General features: G+C 41.0%; 1 protein-coding gene across 1 annotated transcript in view; it reads right to left on the bottom strand.

Annotated features, from left to right (window-relative positions):
* FAM13C (family with sequence similarity 13 member C) overlaps window positions 1–24,183 on the bottom strand; it is a 116,022-nt gene that overhangs the window by 12,393 nt on the left and 79,446 nt on the right. The window contains exons 10-16 of the mRNA XM_062496085.1: window positions 22,462–22,583; window positions 14,686–14,749; window positions 8,971–9,121; window positions 8,529–8,594; window positions 3,589–3,799; window positions 2,497–2,635; window positions 1,007–1,088 (exon numbers count right to left, since the gene is read on the bottom strand). Coding sequence (XP_062352069.1) covers window positions 1,007–1,088; window positions 2,497–2,635; window positions 3,589–3,799; window positions 8,529–8,594; window positions 8,971–9,121; window positions 14,686–14,749; window positions 22,462–22,583 — 835 coding nt within the window. The remainder of the gene's footprint in view (window positions 1–1,006; window positions 1,089–2,496; window positions 2,636–3,588; window positions 3,800–8,528; window positions 8,595–8,970; window positions 9,122–14,685; window positions 14,750–22,461; window positions 22,584–24,183) is intronic.

The following is a 24,183-nucleotide window of genomic DNA, read 5'->3' as shown; positions in this document are numbered from 1 at the left end:
TTAAAAGCAGTGCCATTATTCAGGATAATGAAAATCAAGGGTTGTCACAGGACTGAGGCATTTGTGGTGTGAAGGTGAGGCTGATCTATGAAACCTAGACCTTCTGGACAGGAGAAGCAATGGTTGAGTCAGAGATATAATTTTCAGAGAAGCAACCGTATAAATTGGCCATTTCCTCTCATTTGTTCTTCCTGGATTTGAAACACAGAGTTCAAGGGGAAATAATAGCAATCATGATCACCATCACCTAGTAATCATACAGGATAGTGCTCAGGGGAGAACTTTCCAGAATAAATTTACTGAAAGATGGGTTTCTAATTCTTTATTTAGTACAATCACATCCTTTATATCTACATTATTAATTACATCCAGAACAAAGATGAAAGTTAATACTACAATTTATTTAGTAACGAGAGTCCATTTATAGCAGGAAAAAATATTAAATTATAAATAGCCTTAAAAAAAAAATAAAATCAATCAGTCTCGGCTGCAGGCTCCCCAGGGGAAAGCATCTGATACACCCACAGACATTAATGGAGTGGTATGCAGACCTTCAAGGGCAAAAACCTCACCCCAAGGCCAAATTTATTATCAAGGAAAGATCTGGTTTTATGATCAAAGTCCTAGAGAAACATTTGCATCCACATTTGTGCTATTACAAGGAAGTTTCTAACATAATATGGGGTTTAGACACCCATAAAGGTGTTCAGAATAGCATTGCCTTTCCCATGAATGTTTATAATGGTGAGGGAGAGACTCTGGCTTTTTCCCCTTCCCCTTCCTAGCCTTTGTATGAAGGTCAAACTGGCTCACTTTAATCCCTGCTTTCAGGAATCAAGGCAAGTCATATCACATAATATCTTTCTTGCCATTGGGAGACTTATTGCCACGCACTGTGAAAAATAAGCAGAGCAGCGAGGTTAGAAAATTGACTTTAAAATGTCCCAGGTACACTCCCACTTGCAAAAGCTTCGGTAGCAAAGGGGCACAACATGCTATTATGTACCTTTGAGCTGCTTCCGACCTTTGGCCAGAGCATTCATCCACTTCAGAACTTCAGGATTGGAAGTCTTGTCACCGTGCGAAGGCTGAACGCAAAGGAAAACATAAAGGATGTAAAGAAAGAGAAGGAACTGGTAGTGAAAGGATCAAACAGACACAACCCTCCCCACGCCCAGTGTGCTGCAAAATGTCCTTAGCTCCAACTGCACTCTATCCGTGTCCTGCAGAGCGGCTGGCTTGATCATGGCATTAATTTGTCATGGCTTATCTCTCCCCATTGTGACACTGTGCCACACGGATCTGAGTGTTAGGTCTCTGATGCCAAAAAAACCCACAGCAACGAACGTTTCAGTCTTTGACTAATTGGATAAATAACCTCGGTGACTTCAAAAGGATTGATCAAATACCTAATTTAGTCAAGTTCCTAAGTGATTTCCAGGACAGTAACTGAAGCTCTCTATCACTTGCAGGAATAAGCCCTTGCTTTATAATAGGGATACTCTTGGGAAACAGCATGTTCATAATTTCAACTGACCTGCTTAATTAATCAAATGAAAAATCCTGTACAAGAATGATTTCAAAAGAAACAAACAACAAAGGCTTTGTAGATCAGGAGTTATTTTGCATTTAGAAATTGCCTGCAAATTAAAGTGAATTTACACTGAATCTTCAGAACGCAAACATTTAAAATTGCAAAACAGTTTTGTAAAATCAAGGTTCTAAAATAATTTCTTTGCTGGCCACAGTATGAGGGTTGTTTAGGTATGAAATTGTGCTCCTAGGACCATATGATGACCACAGAACCAAACAAAGTTTTTGGCCATTAATGGCATTAAAAGGAAATATATCATTCACTTAATTTAATAGTCAGAAAATGTCACAAACTTCCCTGTTTCATGTTGTACACCTCCATAGCATCAGGCTATGATATTCTTATTTGATATATTTGATATATATTCTTATATCTATATATATATATATAGATAGATATGATATTCTTATTTGATATAGATTTTGTATTTGATATTCTTATACTGCACAATTCCCAGCACATCACTCACCACTGACTTCAACGCTCACAACTTTTATTTCTCTGATTTTTACCATCAGTCTCTACTGAGGCTTTGGAGGTTTATAGGACTCTTCCTGAATGAAGGAATCTGCACAGCAGAACAAGGTACCAGGCAAATGACTCCTACAAAGTAAATAAGTAGCTTTTCACCTTTGGCACCATTTTGTTTCACAGGCCTGTCAGCTGTGTTCCACTGATTCACACTTCCCAAAGATGGATATTTTGCAACAAAGGTAATCCAAAGTAAATGTAGAGTCTCAGAATTACTGCATACACTGAGAGGTGCTGAAATGATATTCATTGAAGTTTTTCCTATTTCATTTTACCAGAAAGACTTATCTCACATCTTTTTGAATAAGTTTAAACGCACTGGGATCCTTGCCTCTCTATTGGAGTATTTACCTTTTTAATTGTTATCTTACCAGGTATTTTTTTTCTTGCTCAAACTTTTCTTCATACTTCCTAATTTTTCTCTTGAGGCTCTGAAGATGCTTGGTAAGTTGCGTTACTGTCTGTGGTTCTTTGCAGTCTTCACAGCTACATCTGGAAGAACTCCTTGGCCTGCAAAAGCCAAAAGGGGAGTTGTGGGATCTAAGAGCTGGCTACAATGGACCATGCATTGTTTTCAGGCACACTTAACATTTAGCATTTCTGAATTCATGCCTATTCTATTCTTTCACTGGCTAGAGACAGCTGAGTTTTACAAAGTAAGCATAAAATAACTGCTTTGGCTTGAAGGTACCCCTAGGGTATTCTAATGAGTTCACCATCTGTCTTTCTTTTTCTTTTTTTAATTAATTGTGGGATTTCTGAATATATTTCAAAAAAATTAATCCAGTAGGCAAGAGCCTGATCCAGTATTTACATTTAACACCCACACCTTTATTCACAAATCTTCCAAGTATAACAGCAGAATGTGGTGACGGTGATTTGTAATAGTAAGCTCAGGAAGTTTTTCATTACTGGAAATAAACATCATTTTGAAGACAGTTTGGTTTCTGATTATTTACAGTTGCAAGTCAGTAGAGCTGATTGTGACCCATATGCAGCTGAAGTAAAGCTCTGTATATAAGGTTTTAAGAAAGTTTGATTTCTCTCTGAAACTCACAGCTTGGTTCCTGGAAATCACATACATGGACTGTTCATATGCATCTTCACCCCTCATCAGCTACTCAAGCTATAATTCAATTACAGCTGAATTTTTAGTATTATACCTAGGTAGCCATCTCTCTGTCTTGTGTTAATTCATCACTCTAATTACTAACATTTAAAACTGCCCTTGCTAGTTATAATTAACAAAGACTTCAAAAAATGTTGTGCATTGCTATGACTGAGGAAACACTAGTTCCTATTTCTGGTGTTGCAAATTATCCATGTCAAAATATGCCACAATACAAAAGTTTGCTTTTTATGACATACCAGCAACTGAAAAAAGGAATCAATGAAGAGTCAAAGGCTGTGAATTGCAGAAAAAAAGTCTTAAAATAAATAAGAATTAAAATAGGTTATCTTACATCATGAAAGGTTGAGTACTTGGTGGAGAAGGGGCAGACTCTGTGTCTAGATTAAATCTCTGGCTTTGGCTAAAGATAGAGCAGCGTGGTGACAGGAGAGGATTGTCTCCATCTGTGATGTGATACAGCAGTCGGCTGGTCCCTAGGGAGTGATGCTCCTGAGGGCTGCTCTCCATGTCATTCTGCCAGTCCCTGTGGGCTGGCACAGGCTCTAGAAAGAAAGTATAAATCAGTGTGGACTGAGGATCACTCACATGGGGTTGAGCTACCTAGGTCAATAAAAACTTGTCCTTACAGTATTCCAAGCATAAGTATTCAAAATGAACAGCAAACAGATCAGCAAAGTGTTGCATGCAGGGTGGACACAGCACTGAGGGTGAGAAAATAGAAGTACTGTCACTGGCTTCACATAAATCCTTTTGGGTTCCACAGGAGGAGGTGGATGGCTGTATTTATAAACTGTGAAGTAAAGATGGAGAGTTTCCCAGAACAGAAGCGTTACTTTTATTTTCTACGATTCCTTTGCTTTTGAAAGCCACATTTCTGAAGAAGATGATGAGTGTCCACAGTAAGTTTAATTCTGTGATTTAGCATTTACTCCCTCAGTGAAGAGAAAAGAAGCTCGAAAATATAGTACACTCTGGTGCTAAGAACCTCCAGGGCTGCTTGCAACATCCTTCAGGATTTTGTTCAGTAACAGTAACATACCCTTAGCTCAAAGATCATAAGATATGAAAATAGCAACCACCATCAAGAACATTCATTTTATTTACTCAAGGTCACGGGCAGTTGCTGCTCCTTGGAGGAGTCATGCTTGTGGTACTGTGTCAACAATGTCCTGGACTGCAAATGCAAACCTCACCACAGGTGCCTTAAAAAGTAAAATTTGTTTTACAGTGATAGCCAAGCTAGAAAAAAGTAGGAATTGATGAACCTCAATCACACTGGTTCTGTTTATGGGTAGCATAAAAAATAATGGCACATTACAGGGCCTATCAAGGGAACATCAGAGGTTCATCTTCACTATACTCTACCTGAGTACACTGAAGGGAGTATTCATTAAATCTTCTTCCTCACCCTCAGTTGTTGAAATGGATGAGGATGATCTAACCTAATTGTTATTTTTTCCTATCAGATGATTGGTTTTATATTTTCTGGGGAGAAACTCCACAATCTCATAGAAGTTCTTGCCCAAAATTTTTGTCTTGTTTTACTAAAGCAAGGTTTGTGCTCTGACTCAGGTTCCCCTACAGCAGTTTCCACAGTACACTGTATTTTAAACCAGCTACATTTTTTTTTTAATAATCCCAATCATGTACATACAGCCTTTTAATTAATATCTATTATGTTGCATTTGCATGTGTGTCAATTCTAATCAGAATTATATTTGCCATATGTCATGCATTCTAATACATTTCACAGAATCTTTTTATTCAATGGAAGTCTAAAACTGCACAGAAAAACAACTATACATGGGTTTACTCACAGCAGAACTAGCAGGTTAGGTAAGCACTTTTGCCTTCACTTTAGATTTTCTGCTTTGCACATGGGACATCACATTCCCATGCTGACTGAGTAGTTCTTTCAGGATTTGAATGGAATTGTTGTAGGACATTTTATTTGCCCTCTTCCCAACAAATACCAAAACTGCAAATCCCTATTGCTGCACTGTGACAGTGGTGAAAAAACAGGTCTGAATGGCACCCTTCAAAAAACCCCCATATTTCTCTAAAAAATAGTACTTACAATGGCTTAAATATAATTTTATTGGGTGCTATCCAACTGCTTTTGCTTTACAGACAATAAAAAGTCCTATTGTATATTGTATAATCACAGTTTAGTCTGTCAAGAAAAAGCTACACGTGACTCATGTTTATAAGCTCATCTACTCTTATCAGCATCACCAATTATAATTAAGCATTTTCACAATGAGACAATGTAGTTGATTATTAATTCTAACCTTGCAACCTTTCTCTAAGTACTTCATACTCTGTAGGTCAAATTCAGCTCTCCAAGATACACCAGAGCAACACCCAAATCTCCTAAACCTTGTATGAGGTTCAAATTCTCCCAGAGAGAGACCCCAGGAAGGCACCTGGGAGAAGCAGGGGTAGAGCACTGAGTCCTGGGAAAACATGGACACTGGCAGCAGACAGTGACAATGGCTGGAATAATTGGTGTTCTGTAAACAAAAGTGTTCTCTCTTTTTGGAAAGTACCCTTTCCTTATCCTGTAATATCTCTAAAAATTATTACCTTTGGTTGGGTTTTGATCTGTTGTTGTTGTTTTGTTTGTTTTATTTTTTTTTCTCAAGAAAAGTATTGTCAGTGGGAAGAACCTGGCTTCCCTTGCTTCAATTTCACCATCTCTGAACATCAGAAACACATAATCACTGTGAAATAGGTTGACTAAGAACAGTTACAGAGTTTTTCATGTTTTGTTATTACAATGAATAAATAAATAAAGGGAGACAACATGCATGATTTATAATTTGGGAATATTTCCCAAAGGCCAGGGCACTTTCATTTCCTTGGCCATCTGACATCATGGTCTGCAAGACTTGAACACTGGTGCCACTTTGCTATGGCCCAAGCAAGGGTTTAGTTCCAGCTCTACTAGAAGTGCATTAAATTACTACCAAACAATCAGAAATAGTCAGCAAATAATTCAGATTGATTCATTTCAGTAGCACAGCTACTAAAACAGTGGGACATCTCAGGGTGATGACAAGTTCTAACCAACCCAATTTTTAATTAATACCTAAGGCCATCATCCTGATTCCAGCTCCGTGTAGATCCTAAACAAGACACTATCATCCTAAGAGCAGCCCATGAATTGACCAAACTTCTACCTGTCTTCATGTATCTCATCTAATTTTAGCCTCTATTTTTGCCAAAACTGGGAATTAAAGCCACCTTTACCTTAGCCAGGAAGTTGCCACTTAGCATCTATTCCATCCCATCTACTCCATGCAGCTTAGCACAGACAGAACACCACAGGAATTAAAGCCAAATTCTAGTGTGCGATAATCTGCAGCATGGTTCAGCAGGTGGACTTCATATGGCAAATCCTATGGTACAAGCCTGTGGTATTCTTAAAGTAAAACAATAATACACAGAAATCTCTTGTATAGAAAAATTATATTCAGATGTAGTGTGTTCAGTCGTAAACACTAGAGGCATCTGTGAATGCCTCTCTCAGAATTTTAAATTTAAAAGTAATTTCAAACTTCCTGTAGTTAAGTTCAACTGCTCACTGCTGCAAGCACATATTTGATGTAATTTCATATCCAAAAGTTACAGAAATTACACCCTACTTTTCTCTAATTGCCCCCTTATAAAACTAGCTTAGGTATCCCTCACAATCCTTTAGTCTCACTCTGGCAACTCTAATTCACCTTTCACATATTCAAATGGAAACTGGAAAATGCTGGCTTTGTTCAGAGATAAGTTACTGTTCATCTCCTTAAAAATTGCATCCTGTCATCTTACTAGACTTGTATTTTCATTGTCCATATTTATACCATGTACACTTTCCTAATATTTGTTGACTGGGATGTGAATGAAAGGATCGTGTTTATTTTGCCTGGTCCACTGAGGAAAGGCTGATAACTAAAGATGGAACATACATGGCACACCCTCTAGAAACTCTCTTCCCAGCCTGGTACAAATCCCTGGACTCCCAGCCAAGGTGGAGCTCAAATAGCCAATAGTCCCATGTGACAGCTCAATGCATCAGAAAATCTCAGCAGTAATTTAAGAGACAGAATTAGGACCAGCCCTGTCTGTGCAAAATGGCAAGTTACTAAAAATGCCATAAACCACAAAGCAGATGTTAACAGGAATGAGGGCACATTAAAACCCATTAAATAGATAAGCTTTAATAACTAAAGCACGAGTTTGGGCTGCTGGAGTGGCAGAGCATGCTCTGAAACTATGCAAGAGAAATGCTACATCATGCAACATTTCCCCATGTGGCTGCAGAGGGGAAATGGGAGTAGAAAGGGGATTGGAAGCAGTGGTCACCAGCAGCATAAATAAAAAGAAAATCTCATCAAAACAGCAAAAAAAATAATTAAGGGGTACAATTAGGAGCCATCCTAACAATGAACTATGAAACCACCAGAGCAAAATAATGTAGCAAACTACTGGAGAAGGAGGAAAACTCCACCCTGCCACAAAGGAAAGGAGTCAGTGCAGATTTTGGATGAGCTGCAGAATGTCTTTTCCTGTGCAGCAGACAAGTGAGAGCTGTATCTGCTTCAGACCCCCACCAAGGCTAGCCCAAGTCCAGGCTCCATACCCATATCCAAGAGCCATGGAGGTATTTGCCTGGCTGGACTAAAGCATCCTCTTTTTTTTTAATACAACCCAGGATATCTAGCATTTTTAGATTCCTTCATCTTTATAATGATTTGCTTTCTACATACATTGTTCATTGATTTTTCCAATGCCAGCCTCGAACTTAGGAGTTTTTGAAGTAGAGCACTATCATTTGTGATTTGGTTTTGTAAATAACTTAATGTTATTTCTTGCTGAAACTGCTGAGCAAGCAGCTTCTAAAATAAGTTCTTCTGAACCCTGATTTTTTTTCTGATATGAAATATCAATTGCAAAGGGATTACTGACCTACCTGCCTTAATTTGAAGAATACATAGTGCACGACTTTGGTATTTGTGTATTCATGTCACTCATCTGTGAGATGTATTAGTCATACTGCTTTTGACCTATTTTTCACGAGCAGTGACACCTCTTCTATTGAGCATCATGAGTCCGCCAGCCCTGTGACTACAAGCCATGAATTGACAAAAACAGTGCTGAGCCTTAGGGCTATTTATTTCCCTATTGAGGGAAGAGGGGGAGATAACACACCACAGTTTGCCCAGCTGGGTAATAATACAGGATCATGAATGATTAAAATCCACATGCTGTAAAACTCACCTTCGCTATCTCTCTGCTGATGCATTAAATTAAAATCAATAATAGGAGAAATGAAGTGATATTGCTCTGACAAAAAGAATGACAAAAATAGAATTACATGATATGGCAGGTGAACTCACACAATACAGACATAGGAAGTAAAGAGAGCAAATTTACTTGGGGAAAAATAACAGATTAAAACTAAAAGAACTGGCATTCTTAAAGCCTCTCTGAAAAGGAAAATTGCCTGTCGGAAAACCTCTCAGAGGGTCACAGCGGTTAATTCCCGTTCTTTCGGCAGGTATCGCCCCTTTTCACACTACACGGCGTTTGCGGGAGGAAAGGGCGCCTCGCATTAGCTCCGCGCTGCTCCCCAGAGGGCTGCAAGCCCGATTTTAAAGCGCAAGTCACAAGGGTTTTTTTGTAATTGCAAATGAGAACACCTCATGGCACGCTCGCTTACCTCCACAGCTGGCCCCATCAGCTTGCACGCCGCTTTGGGCTGGAGAAGGGGCTGTGTCCTTGGGTGCCGGCAGCTGGGGAGGCTCCTCCCGGGCTGCCAGAAACGCAGAGCACAGATCAGTTTCCAGGGCTTGCAGCTTCAACAAAGAATTCTGCAGGCAGAAGCAGAACATTGGTGTGGGTAGAGAGCGACGGGGATGGATCGGCGATTGCCCTGGCGTTCCCGGAGCCCATGGGCAGCGCCCGAGAAGGGATGCTCCGCTGCCAGCTCCGGGGGCACCGGCGGCAACCAGCCGGCACTGTTCCACCAGTTTCCCGGCTCCTGGTTGTTTTTAGCCCCAATTTACACGGATTATTCACGGCACGTGGGAAAGATGACTTTGTCAGCAAAAGACGGTTTATTCCAGGAAGCCAAACCGAGATGGTGTCCCTCTTCTTGGGCTTGAAGCGATACATTAAGGAAGTATTTCATTCATTGGGCTGACATCACGATCTGATGACATGATGTCCCTCCCCATTTGCCATTCATAAGAAATCAAATCTCCCTCTCCAGCCTGTGAGCGCAGTGCACGGCAGCCAACGAAGAGTTACTGAGAACACGCTCACTCATGGGATTCCTGGGAGAGAGATTTTTTTAATTGGCTGTTTTAGAGATACTTCATTATGCAGACGTGGCTTTTAAGTGGGCTGCTGCCGGTTCTACACGGCAGGGAATCATTTGTGATCCGCTGCAAAGGTAAAATCAACACATCATTGTCACTGGCTGCAGGCAAGCCAGTGACAGGGACAATTATCTGCCACACCACTTCCAGCCTGTGTGCCGTGCGTGGTCCAGCTCCGGTTTGAATTTTTAATGCTGCATGCAGTACTGAGCTGCACACAAGCATCTCACCGTGATGGAAATGCTGTGAAAGCCCTAATCACCATCTGACTGGGCAAAATGAGTCACTCCCCACAGCCCACACGTTCAGCTCCCCCATCTCGAGGGAAATGCAGCTTAAAACATAAAAACAAAACCACACAAGGCAGCCCTAATAACCACACAGCTGGCACGCACAGAATGTCCATATAACATTAACGCGCTCAAGTGATACATATTTATGAAAGGCATTTTCTGAAGAAAATAATCTGAGTTGCAAAGAAAAGAAAAATCCTCAAACTTATACCCCGAAAACTGCTTTCTCCGCTCTGTCAAATACCTGGAACCAATTTATTGATTGGAATCAATCAATTTAATGAAAAATGAATTGATTTATTGGCCTGATTTCCTTTGTGTTGCAATGTATCACCTACTAATGAGTAGTTTAATACATCTTTGCATTCTTTTTGTTGTAAGGCATTCCTTTTGTAAACCAAAACATAACCAGGTTAAAAAAAATAAAGGAAAGAAACTAGATTGTCTGAGAAGAGTGGGGAAGACTTTCTGCCTTTAGCCTTTCAATCCTTTCCTAGAATTCAGGAAAATTATGGAAACCTTCTCACCCATAAAAGCTTTCAGGTGGCAGTGTGTTTCCTTCTCAAAGAAAGGGTGCTGACTTGCATCAAACATATGGCACTCTTTTGGGAAGTCCTCATTTCCCATTCTCTCTCATCCCAACTAAACCCAAATGAAGTGGCTGTGGAACTATCACAGACAGGCTGAATTTTACAGTCATTAATGTCATCTAGCGAAAGATGACTGTACCAGTTACAAACCAGTGAGGACTCTGATCCCAGCCTGGACCTTACCAGGAGAACAGCTGTTGAAAATTAGAGAGAGCATAGATGACAAACCATAAGAATGTGCCAATAAGGAAAACCTAAGTGAATGTCCAACAAAGGACTTAACCTTCATGGAGAGTTACTTCAAGCATTTGAGAAGAAAAATCCCATTTCAAGAAAATTAATTCACTTTGCATCACTATTCCCTGTGACACATTAATATTTATGGGAAGTTCGGTGTAAAAGCATTCTCACAGACTACACTGTTAAACATCATACTTCAGCAATGCTTACGCTGTAATTCACCAGCTGGTTTATATTTTGGTTGTTCTAAATGATATTTTTCACCCATCTGGGGAAGGTGGGTGGATGGTAAATTCCTAGCCACTGCCAAAACACTTTAAAAAAAATAATAATAGAAATACCTATTTTCATGAGTGTGTACTTGACAGGGATTTGAGAAAAACACTAAGTAGCTTTGATTATCTTGTCTACCAGGGAGATGATGAATCTGCAGTGTACCACCAACCCCATCTTACTCCTAAACAACAGAGTGCTATGGCACTGTCACAATGCACTGTCCAGGAAAAGTCACCACAAATTCACAGGAAAGGAGACTGTGGCAGGAAACACAGCTTAGAGTAAAGGCCAGGCACGAAGGCCAGCACATCTGCTCTGGGAGAGAATCAGCCTGTGCACATGCTGCTCACAACTCTCCCATGGCCAGACCTGTCCCCGGGGCCCCCTGGGCCACCTCTGCTCATGGCTGGTCAAAGGAAGCTGCTAAATGTGTTAGAAGCCAGTGCAAACAGCTGAAACACGCAGAGGGAAAAGTTAGGCCATGGTGGGCACCATCAGCAATTTGAGAAAGCCCCTGTGTGGAAATCCAGTATAACTGAAGCAATTTAAGCAATGGCATTCTGTATCAGCTATGATGTCAGTTCAAATTCTTCAGATTTGGTGCTGATTCCAGCTTCACTCTGGTGCCTAGCATGAATGTTTCTGATGCAGTAATTCTTGTTTCATGCTAATGCAAATGAAAAGACATATTAATATTTCAAATGGATCCACAAATTGCCTTGGAAAAATAACCATATTGTTTTCTCTTAAGAAGAGTATCCTGAAAGTTTGAATAAGAAGCAATTATAATTGTCTTGGACAAAGGTTTCTTATATCTTCGTATGTCCTCTTAAAGCAAATGATAATTCAAAGATTTTGAGCTAAGCCAATTACACTAGAAAAAAAGGATTTTACATCATTAAAAATAATGGTAAAATGAAGATATTTATAGCAAGCTGGAGAAAGACAGGAAAAGAAACAGTGTGGTCCTTCTCACCTATTTGTTATTTTTGATAATACTTTAAGAAAACACAGTCTCTGAAGTGTCATAGCCTTGTCTGCTGGAGAAAGCACAGTTCCAGAGGAACTGTCTGCCACTCCCAGAGGAAGCTCAGCCTGTAGTAGTAGAGATGTCTTCTTTACAAACAACTAAGCCTGGACCCACTGACCATCACTCCTTCCAACCAGTGATTATTGAAAATGAAGAGGGGAGGCCTTAGGGCAAGGAATTACTGAGATAACAGACAATCTCTTGCATCTAGAGATGAATGCCACACACTGTTAAATCCCTCTGGAGAGTAGAACACTGAAGGAACAAATTCTCCCAGTTCACCAAAATGCTGCAGCATCGAGCACCCTGACATGGCATGGAGCCATGCCCAGCAGGATCAGCACTGTGGGATGTGTTGGTCAGCATGGCCAGGAGGCCATAGCCTGACAGGGACAATGTGACAAATAAGAGCCCCTGCCCTTAGAAAGAATTTCTTTCCCTGATAAAGCATTACTATTATCAGCATCCTTTGTTTCATCCTTATGGACATCCAAAGGTTTGATGAATTTAAGAACTGAGGGAAGGGGGAAAGGACCCAGGTGTGCCCAGCCATGAGCTCTGCCCAGACTCAGTCAGGAGGCTGACAGCAGGGATGAGGAGCAAAGCCCAGGCTTGGTGCTTTCTGCATAAACTGGTATCATCCTGACCCACACACAGTGTTGTGAGTGGAAAGGATGCCTGCACCCTTCCCTGTGCCTCCCAGGCAGGAAGGCAGCTATTCTCTTCTTTCCAGTTTATTGATGGATTTACTGGATTTATTAAATCGGCGAGGGCAGAGAAAGAGAATAATCCAAGCTTTCAGCATTTAACAGCCTTTGAGGTGATTCATATTGGAAAGAAACTGAGCAAATTTCAACCTGTTCCGTTTGTTCACTCTAAGGAAACGAATGCTTTTATATGTCACACTGGAACAGCTTTTTAATCTGAGAGTTCAGGTTAAAATAAGATAGGCACATTTTATATGAACATAAATAAATCTCTGCAGTATCCATTAAGGCAATATCTGTGCCTTGAGGCATATGACATTTTCAATTCAGAACTTCCTTTGTGGGGAACAAACAAGCAACAATAAGATAGAACAAGATATGCCCTGGGTCTGCATAATGGCACGGGTGAGCAGTGAAGAGAGACACCATTTTCTCTACTCTGGAAAGAGAATGCATTTTCTTATTCATATTCACAGATTAGCAATAGACCTGAGACACAAAAAAAAAAAATCTAAGATTTTGCAAAAGAAAGCACCAAGTTGCAACCCTTGCTCATTCTACGTTGGTTATTAACAATTTATTTTAATTTCTAATCTAATAATTGTTTTTATATTTTACACTGATTTATTTATTACAATATTTTTTCTTAGTCTTTAAGGAATCATTTGCAAAGATTTTAAATGGAAGCCTTCAAGTGGAAGATTCGGAGAATATTTGCATTGGGTTTTCTCAAAAAAAACAATAACTTCATGATTTCTCCCAGGGCCTGAGGTGGCTCGACAGAGGCTGAGTGTGCTCCCTTGTATTGGTCACTGAATGCCTCCTGCTTGTCAGCACTGACATTTTCTTCAGTGAGCTGCACAACAGTGGTAAAAAATACAGAGGAAGCAATTCACTGCAAGGAGAAGATTAGGTCTGAATTTCGTTAAAAGGACACATCTTGGTCTTCCCCTAATGAAAGTCAGGCATCTGTTAATAGGCATAGACGTTCTCTGGCTCATTGTGGAAAACAAATCTTTCTTTTCCAGAGCTTTACAGGAATGGGCTTCTCTTATCCAACTCCCTTCTCCCACTGCCTTTTTTGTGTTGTCTTGGCCTACACAAAAACCCAGCTGCTCCCTGTGTAAGTCCCGTGTTGTCCACTGTTGTTGCAGTGTGAGTGGACTCTGTGCTGGGGTGCAGAGTCCCCAGGTGTGGGGAGAAGCTCTGTAGGGTTTCCCTCTTTGCATAACTGCAAAGCTTGGCTTTACTAACCCCCTGCCCCTCCCAGGATATTGCTGACTGTGAGGACCTCACCCAGGCTCATCCATTGTTCTACACAAACAGCTTTTAGTGCTTCACTCACACTGTGCTCCTGGCATAATCCCTGTGAAAGCAGCTCGTTTCAAGTGTTACTAGTGTTTTTTGGCTTTCCTTGCTTCTCCTCTTCAGCTCTCCCCTCCTTCCATCTGACAACCAGAGCACCTTTTAGACTCCATCGCACTATTCGTGGTTTATTTATGCAGGATATAGAAGGCTTGAGAACTCCTTATTTTTAAAGAAAACATATTTAACGGATGAACCACTTTGAGCTGTAACACGAGGAAAAAGGCAAACATTCTTGAAAGATGTCACTTCGCTCAGTCAATACTGAGTGTTTGATTCTTTTCAGAGCGTAAACAAAAAGCAACCTAAAGTTAGCTTAAAAAATTTAAAATCTCTTGCTTCTAGCTTTTAAATTATTTTAGCAGTCTCATATCACACTTTCAAGCTTTTCTCCAAAAACATGACTACAGTGATTCATTAAAAAGCTAACCTAGGATTATTAAGCAATTACATTATTCCAAGACCTTAAAATAAAAAAAACCAACCAAACAAACAAAAAAACCCTACCAGTCAACACTTACTACATTGTATTTCAACTTTTGGTTCCACTTACCTCATTTAAGTTGTTCAGTTGATCAGTTGCTTCTTTTGGTGAAATGCTTGTGTTCTGATCTATTCTACAAAACAAAATTTAGAAAATCATTCAATAGGTTGCATATCTTTGCTGCAAATATCTCAAGCTTTTCATCATGTGCATATATAATTTATAAATTACAGAATAAGTTTTATTTAAAAAATAATATTTTTATGAAAATAATGTCTCTATTTTTAAACTCATTCAAAGCAACAGTGTTTTTAATGGAATCCTAAATAATACATTTAAACTGTTAATGAAGTCCTGGAAACTATGACATGAATATCTGAGCTCATTCACTTGTGTCAAAAAGTTCTACAGATGTATGATCTGTGTCTTGGTGAGCTAACAGGGTTCAAGCCAAGAAAAAGCTCAAACATATGCTTATATCTAAGCACAGTTTGTCCCACATGCTTTAAATCAGGAACAAGAGTTTTCCCATATCACAGCCATAAATAATAAATCTTTCCATATTTAAATCTGATAGCATTTCAGGCTCCCAGTCTTCAGCTTTTTGCTTTTGCAAATTTCAGAAAGGCCCCAGGTTCTTGGAAATCCTTAAGAGAGACGTCCACATTTTCCAATAAGTGTCACTTTGCTGCCATCAGAGATGTCCACACCTTTGGTTTTCTTTAAGCGTGTCGCTGCTTCTCCACGTGGGAAGAGGAAAGGAAGGCCCTGGACTAGTGAGGGGCAAGTCTCTTCCCCCTGACTGTGCCCACTGAGGAGCTGTGCTCCATCCAGGCAGATGTGGCCCACGCAGCTCCCAGCAGCAGGGTCAGGTACTAATGTACTACACCAAGAGTGAGACTGAAGTCTGAAAACAGCTTCCCACAGATGGAGGGAGCACCCCCAGTAGCCTCCCACCAGCACTCTGTCCATCCCCAAAACCAGCTGAGGTTTTCCACACATGATTTCAGAGCCTGACATGGGTGTACCACAAGCTGACTCTCAACTCAGGGGAAGCAAGAAAACTGCAGCTGTCTCAGAAAATGAGATTTGTCAGTGCTGAAAATGTGGTGATATCTGCTGGCCCCTGGAGACTCACTCCGAGATGTGATCAAACCCAACACAATACCCAGATTCCTTTGCACAAAATAATTCCTATTTTATGGGCTCAGAATTATCCCTACAAAAAGAAACAGCTGTAAAAGCCTCCAGAGACCTCAAAACCAGAACAGAGAGATGCAGAGGTGTTTGTTGTAGCTCTTCCTGGATTCTTGAGGCATTTAAAGACTGAAATGATGGCTATGCCACTTCTCTTACCTAACCAAACACATTAGATAGCTACACCAGGGTGAACCACTTGGCTCCAAACAGGATCCGAGATGTGCAATTCCCACAGGAACAGAAATGAGTCATGAGAACAGCAAAAGGACTAATTTAACAGGAAAGAGTGAAATATTTGTAGTTTGATTTAATAACACGTTAAGAGGCAGCTGCAAGGCTACAAACAGCTGGAGAACTAATTCACTAATGAAGAAAAAGCATTCTGGGTGATTTATTGCATTGAAGTAGAACTAGACATGAAGGAAAATATTAAAACAACACATGACAGATTTGTACACTTCTGGTATTCATTTGGATGACTCCTTTCAGGGTGCATAACAGAGAAAATGGGAACCCTCCTTAACAAACAAGAGGCAAAACAATTTTTTTAAAAAAATATAAAAACAAACAGTAAAGGCTAGCAGCACTTTGTACAGGAACTGTACAAAGTTCTACATAATTCACAGCTGTATCACTCATGAGTCTTGCACTCTGGAGAGTAAAAGGTAAAAGGTTTACAGCAGCCATGAAAGTTACCACCACCCTCATTCAGGTTGATGTTCTTGCCAGCTGCTGTAGGATGCCTTTAATCTTTCATTTTCCTGTTGCTTTTACACTGGAAATACTGGAGTAAGATGCTCTTATTTATGCAGTCCTTGGATTCTGGAGATACTGAAATCATTAAGGTGAGTAATCATTTTTGTGTGACAAGCATTTATGTTTTCAGTCTCATGGGTACTGAGCTGATCCTGCTCTACACAGAGAGTTTTGGGGTGTGCTTTTCCATTTTCACCATGATTAATTGCTCTAGTAGGCAAATGCAGGTTTTCTGATTGTCACTAGGCAACACAGGGCTTACAATTTAATAACTACAGTTTGGATCCTACTCTCATTAAAAGTCAATCACAAAATATCCATTAACTTCAAAAGCAGCAGGAACAAGCCCTAATTTTCCATCTGTGCTGAGTACATTAAAATTATTTCAGACCTTAGCTGAAATTTTGAATAATTGCAGGCCCCCTTATTTTGTATAATTTACATCCTGTAAAATAATGAAAATTAAATTTTCTCTGTGGCTACTACTCAAATACATGTCTCTCACCCCCCTTTATAGACTCTGGCTTTGCAGAATTGTTGTTTTCTTCATGACAGAGATGGCAAAGATGCAGTAACGTACATTTGAGGCATGTGGATATAACAACAACAACAACAAAAAATATAAGTTCTCATAACAGAGCTCCTGTCAGACTTCAAGAGGGAGATAAATTTGCATGAGCACTGTGCTGTTTAAAAAACAGACCAGGACATGTGAATTTTTTAATTACGCATAACATCACTTTTAAACCTGCATAAAATCCAAATAAAACCACACAATTTTAAAAGCTGGAGAAAACATTTGAGCATAACGTAAGCAAATCCCCACCACATTTCTTCTGTGAAACTCAGGAAAGAGCATTACATTTTGTAACTTGAAAATCTCACTCCAGTCCAAGTGTGATCACACAAACCCCATCCCCAGGTTATTCATGTCTTTATGCACCACAATGCCACAGGTGCACAGCATCTCAGCATCGGTGATGCCAGGGGAAGTCCTGCCCATCAACCTCCCAGTATTCTGGGGGATGGAACTCCTTTTCCAGGGTCACCCTCAGTCTATCCTGGCTCAATTCTCCTTGCCTGTGTCCAGCCCAGGAGTCAGTTCCACCCTTCCCACCACGAGGGTGACCTAGAAGGTTCATAGCTCATAAATGGAAGCCTCAGGTCCCTGCCAGGGAACTGACTCAGCCTGTCCAGAGTTACAGCAGACAAGTTCACAGAAAGGCAGAACACACAACCAGCACATCTCAGCGCCTGGAAAAAGGAAGAGACCTTCCCAGAACACAAAATAAACAACATTATGAAATCCAAACAATCTCAACAGGGGGCTTCAACACAAAGCAGGCAGATGCTTCAAAAGCACACCTATGACTCCATAGAAAGCAATGCAGAACTGCAACAGACTTTGGGGTGACATACAGTGCACACCTGCAACGAAAGAAAAATCCACCTTGGAGGCCCCAAGGGCACTCCCTGGCCAGTCCCTGAGTGCTGGAATAGGAACTCAGACAGAGAGCCAGCGCAGCAGTGCCTGTCTCATCAGTCCCAGCCCTTACGTAACCCAGCCAGCACTTGTTATTCTTACTACCAGCAGCTTCACACTCAGCAGGCGTGGTCCTTACTGGGGCTGTAGCAAGGGCTGTTCTTACCTTCCTCCTCTATTCTCTCCCCATCCCCCCTTTTTTTCTCTAATTGCATTGCAACCCAAAAGCTTGCTCTGAGACTCCCATGCCTCGGTACAAGAAGTATCACTGAAACCATAAACACTGCTACTTTAATACCAACATCTCTGAAGAAATTGCTCTTGGGAACCAGTCAGTCATTTCCCAACTTTCTCCCTGCTCACCTAGCTGCCTGTGCAGGTGAGGAAGTGCAGCCTCTCAGCCTCTGCCTCAGCCATGCAGGTCTGCACAGCGACATCAGCACTACTGCAGCTGCCCTGCTGCCTCCCACTCATCTCTGTATTGTAGCTGTTCAGCAGAAAGCCTGGAAACTGCCAGAGCTCCCACCTGAACTGCACTCTCAAAATATATTTGCCTTGCTAGATTTTGGCCTCCCCTCAGGGAGGCACAGAAAACTCGGGAGGCTCTGGCTGACCCCAAGATCCAGGGCAGCCCAGGGCTACCAGCATTTCCACTTGTCCTGCAGAATAATCATAGGTCTGACAGCAACCACCACCCTACAGCCTCTACCAAAAACCAGAATAATATAGAATTGCAGAATAGGGATCAGTCTTGGGACCAGATAAGTCTGTTAAATGAAACCACTTCATTCCCAATTTATTTGGGGAAATTGTGAAGAGGGAGAACTTTCAGGAATTTTTATTTGGCAGAAAACTTCACCCCAAACTGTAATTCTGAATTCCACACTGACATGACATCCTTTGCTGAAGCACTGACCTTCCCACTGCCACAGAGAGCTTTGTTCCAGCCTCCTGTGTCTGTAACAGGCATCTGACAAAAGCACCAGGTTCTGCTCAGGTAACTGCACACAACCTGCAACCCACTCCAGTTTTGCTGATTGCCTTTGAGAAGGCAATTGGCAGGAGCAGCTGTTTGTAATCACCTGTATTGTTCCATGCTGGCTTTTCTAGTCTCTGTCAAAAAAACAGGCATATTCCTTTATTTGTTCCCAGGACCTGCTTATAGCTTTTATCTACCTTCTATCAAGGTACAGATTATATTGCACTCATATCCAAACCCAGCTACATACAATGACCAGAGCAATATTCAGTGTAATCACTGGCAATAGTATTAGAAATTCACATTCTGGGGAAAAAAGTGTAAAGGTTTTCTTCCATGCAGATGGCATTTCTTGTACTAAACTGATGCTAACGTTCATAAATTATACATGATAAACACCTTTTGAGACTGAAATCCTTGCTTCACAGGTCAGGTACAACTTAGCCAAAAACAAGGCACTATTCTCTTATTTTTCAGGCTGCAAATCTCTTCAAGTCTACTCTTCTACTTCCCTCAAATCCCACAAAACTTTTCCTTTATTGTTTCAGTGGTTACCATAAAAAAATGTACCCCCTCAAACAAACAATACATACTTCTAAGTCATAATTCTGTGGATTGTTGCTCTTACGTGGTCTGGTTTGTTCTCTGTCATGCATTTGTTTATGAGCATCCCTTGTTAGAATATCCTAAACTTAGATTTTTCTGCTTAATGGGAACTGTACTGAAAAGTTTTTCATATTTCAGCAGACTTTAACCCACATTTAGACTTTAAATGATCTGGTTTTTAGCTGCCTTACGCTCACCAGAACAGATTTCTTAACTCTGTAGAGTTCAAAGGTATTTTGACCTTTAATCCCAATGAGACCAATGGCAGAGCTATAGCCCACTGCAGCAGTTAAGTTAAAGCAGAAGTAACAACAGGACGCACTAGAAACAATCAACCTTGATCCTTCATTTGAGACAGAAGTAAATACTTCTCCTGTCGTCCCCTTACACGTGATATATGGAGAGAGGTGTGTAGGGACACCCCTGCAGCAGTGTGCTCCTCTCCTCTCCTCTCCTCTCCTCTCCTCTCCTCTCCTCTCCTCTCCTCTCCTCTCCTCTCCTCTCCTCTCCTCTCCTCTCCTCTCCTCTCCTCTCCTCTCCTCTCCTCTCCTCTCCTCTCCTCCCAAAGACCAGAGAGCTTTTAGTCTGACTTAGGGACACTAGGCAGTGTCCCAAAGCATTGCCAATTTTACCAACAGCTCAGCAAAACCTATGGAAGACAGTGAAACTTGGGTTTTGTGGTGCTGGCAAATGTGTTCTGTCTAAATCTAGCTATGATTGGTGCCTGCTGCCAACACTGAATGCTTAACCTCTTCATGTCCCACAGCAGAGAAGGCAGAAAACCAGCCAAGCCATCATCCCCTGGCAGCAGTTTCACAGGCTGGTGCTGGAGTCAGGGCTGTGAGCCTGGTGCAGCAGGCAGAGACCTGTGTGAGCTGAGACAGGGGCTCTCGGCTGCTGTGGCCCTGCCTGGCAGCACAGGGAGGAGGCAGCTGCTGGTGACCCTCAGGAGGAATCACCAGACACAGCAAGCCTCAAACTGGAACTGGGAACTCTGGCATAGGCAAGTGGAAATGCCCTGCCACAGCCGGATGGTGAGAGTGTCAATTCAAGGATAGTTAAAATAAATAAAGTGTTCATTGTGTGTGTGAGGCCAGAGACCACATGTTAATACTTGTTTATATTTAAAGTTCCTTATTTGAGAGTAAAGTCACCTACTTGTTTTTTTGGGTTTTTTTTGGTTTTTTTTTTTGTAATGTAATCATACTGAAACATGGCCAGAATTGAGATTTAATCACTGTGCTTTCACAGCACTTAGAATGGTAAATCCAGGACCATCATTTAACAGATTTAGCCCTTGTGGATAGGAGGCTTTCTAAGGAGCTACGGTGGTGTTAAACAAGAATAAATAGCACAGCAGAACATGGTTTAATACCAGGCAGACTAAAAAGGCCAAAGTGTTGAAGTGGACAGAGGAACTTTGCTGTGGCTGTTTTTTATTCATGCATACTTTAGTCTGGTTCCTATCTTTAAAGTCTGTCTATCTTTCATCACATTCCTTTCAAAATTAACCAGTTATTTTTTTTTTATCTACCCATACACAAACATCCCATCAGCACAGCCACTGGGTAGGTCTGACTGTCTGATACCACACTTAGTAAGCTCCTCTTTACAAGAAGTCCATGGGACTTTTTCCTTGCATAAGGAATGATAGAAAAAGAGAAGGCAGGCTTCCTAATTAGAACCACTTCCTGAGATGCAGTGTTTCAATTGCACATACAGGCATTGGAGGGCAAAAGCACTTTGTTGTCCAAGCTAATTAAACGCTTTTTCATTCTGCTAAACCTTCCTTTGAGAGCACAAATTAAGGTCATTTACAATGTTCCCTCCTAAAAGCCATGGAGAAGGCATCCAGCTCATGTCACCTAAAGCACCAAAGTGCCATTGGATGGCAGCTGTCACTGCTGTCCTGCTCCTGACTGCAAACAAACCCTGAGCCAGTGAGCCCTAGCTGCCAACCAGCTGTGCCCTGAGCCACCGAGCATCGCTGGGGGGACTGCTGCTGCTGCAGACCCTCCAAAGGGAGCCAGAGACTGCACAGAGCACCAAGGCTATCGTGCACATCAAGACAAAGAGCAGAGACCTGGCTCACCTGACAAAAACTCTGTGCACAAAAAAGCAGAGCCAAACCAGCACCTGAACGTGGGAAATGTGTAAAGCAGTGCCTGCAGATTTAGTAAGGACTAAATCTTGTCCCTAGGACACACCTTCACTGGTCAGTTGGGTGATTTGAAACCCCATTTTTAGCCTTTTGCATGGCCATGATGGATGAAAGTAGAAACTGTGACCTCCAATACTTACCAGAGCTGAGTTATTTCATGACCAGCTGAGTTACCTGCCATCAAGACTTGGTCGATGCCAGACCTGAATGCATGGTGCCCTTCCAGCACCAGAACAAACACAGTTGCCACAGCACCCAGAGTCTAAACTGTACATAAGTGGATACCTTTGCTGTAATCAGCTGTGAAGGTTCCCATTCCTATTTCTCAGAAAATGCAGCTCTGAGAAAGAGAGGCAATTCAGCACTGGGGGAAAGGAAAAGAAGCGAAGAAGTATTTTTGAAACTTGGCCCAGAGGAACTCAAGTTTCTAAACTAAGGATGTTCTTTCTGCTTCAGATGTAAGGGATTTAAAGAATGATGAAATTTGCATTCTTATCTTTATCCCTTTTGCTTTCTCCAAAGAGTCCTAGATGTATAAATATAGAATACACTGCAAACAAGAGCTGGGAGTCTGAATATTTTATGCAGAAGGCAGCAAATGAATTAGCCCTTCCTACAGTTAATCAGAAGTGAAATGTGCTGTGTTATCCCAAGTCTTACCTTGGCTGGAAGCTCACAACTGCTTCCTGGCATTTCAAAGCCACGTTCTGTGCATAGTTATCAGCTGAGGATCCAGCCTTTCCCTGCCACTCTGAGAGGCCTGGCAATGCACACTCCAGCTCCTGCACAAAGAGAGAAAAAAAAAGCTGAATGCACCCTGTCAGTACCAATTCAATCTTAGCTAAGTATTTGGTTTCAGGAAAAAAATGCTCCATGAGACCAGATGCTGGTTGAGGATCTTAGTTGGCTTTTTGGTATTAATCTGGAAACAACTGGAGAACACAGAAGATAAAAGGTTCTAAACAAAGTAGTATTTTATTTCACTGGGAAACACTTTCTGAAACCAAAGCAGACTGTAGCTTTTCTGTTTATTACTTAAATAATAGATGTCAGCTTAAGAGCTAAGAGGTTCTATACAAAGAAATAATTTGAAATTATTTACTCACATGTTGGTAAGATTTTACTACTTGAGCATCATTAAAAAAAAAAAATCTGGCTGACAGATGCAGGTACAGTTCACTTAAATAAGGTATGTAAAATTTAACTGTTTGCCTCTTTCCCTTCCCTAGCATATGTGTAGCTTTATGAATAGAGTATTACCCTGGGAGGAGGGAAAGGCAGTGAGGGGAAAAAAGTCACATCACCCAATCTGCTACACAGAAAATAAAGAGGGCAATTTAGTCCATAAAAGGAGTAAAAGAACAGGAATGAGAACAGTATCCAGTTAGCTCCAAGCTTTTGAAAACCAGTTGTAGGGCTGTGAAAAGATGTGTTCAGCACATCTTAATTTCCTTACCTATGAAATGGGTTGTAATATTTCCTTTGGATTGCAATGAAATAAGTTAATAAAGATATTTGAAAACGTGATAAAGTGCAGCTCTTTTCCTACCTCTTTATTAGCTTTTGTAATCCAATATTTTAGTCTAATAGTTCACAAAATTAAAATACAATGTGCTCTGCAAAGCAACAGAACTCCCTTCCCTGCTAAAGCAATGTACCTGACATTGCTCCAGTTCCAAAGCTTGGTTGGATGCATGGAAATCAAAAGTTTGGCTAGGACTCTTCAGATGGGAACTTGCAGGGCAGAGACAATACAGCAGTTCCAGGTGCTTTCTTCTGGATGAAGGGGAAAGCTGAGGACAAGAGCACATGCTGGCAATACACCCTTGGCTGCAGGCTTGATGTTGGAGGACTTGGGTGGCTTTTTTTTCTCTTTTATGTCTTCGTTGCTGCTCATAAATCATGTGATTAGGGTGTTAACAAGAAACACCAGGGAAATACCCTTGATAGAATCTCTGTTTCTAAAGAGCAGTGAAATCCTGATGTGTCACAGGCACCTCCAGCAGAGGCCTGTCTTCTACTGCATTTTTGTCTCTTTTTCACTAAAGAGGGTGACCTCTATGATGAAGTTGCATCATAATAAACATAAACAGTGTACCCAGAAACTGAAGCAAAACTTGCAGATAGCCTGCTGTGTTCATGTGTTTTTGCAGCTGTGTCAACATCAGCTCTAGCTTTTTTGATTACTGTGCACTTAAAATCAGAATTTTAATGTCAAATTATTGGAATCCAAAATCCAAGTAATTTGCACACTTCATTTACACTCAAAATACAAAACTTAACTCAGCAGTTTTCAGCATTTTCATCTCTAGGCACTGATTGTCAAGCTGTCATTTCATTTTCATAGTCATTTTCCTTGATAATGAGAGCTTGAAACTGAAC

This window comes from Cinclus cinclus, chromosome 7, assembly GCF_963662255.1.
Source record: "Cinclus cinclus chromosome 7, bCinCin1.1, whole genome shotgun sequence".
NCBI classification, from domain to species: Eukaryota; Metazoa; Chordata; class Aves; order Passeriformes; family Cinclidae; genus Cinclus; species Cinclus cinclus.
This window is presented reverse-complemented; position numbering and strand designations above follow the sequence as displayed.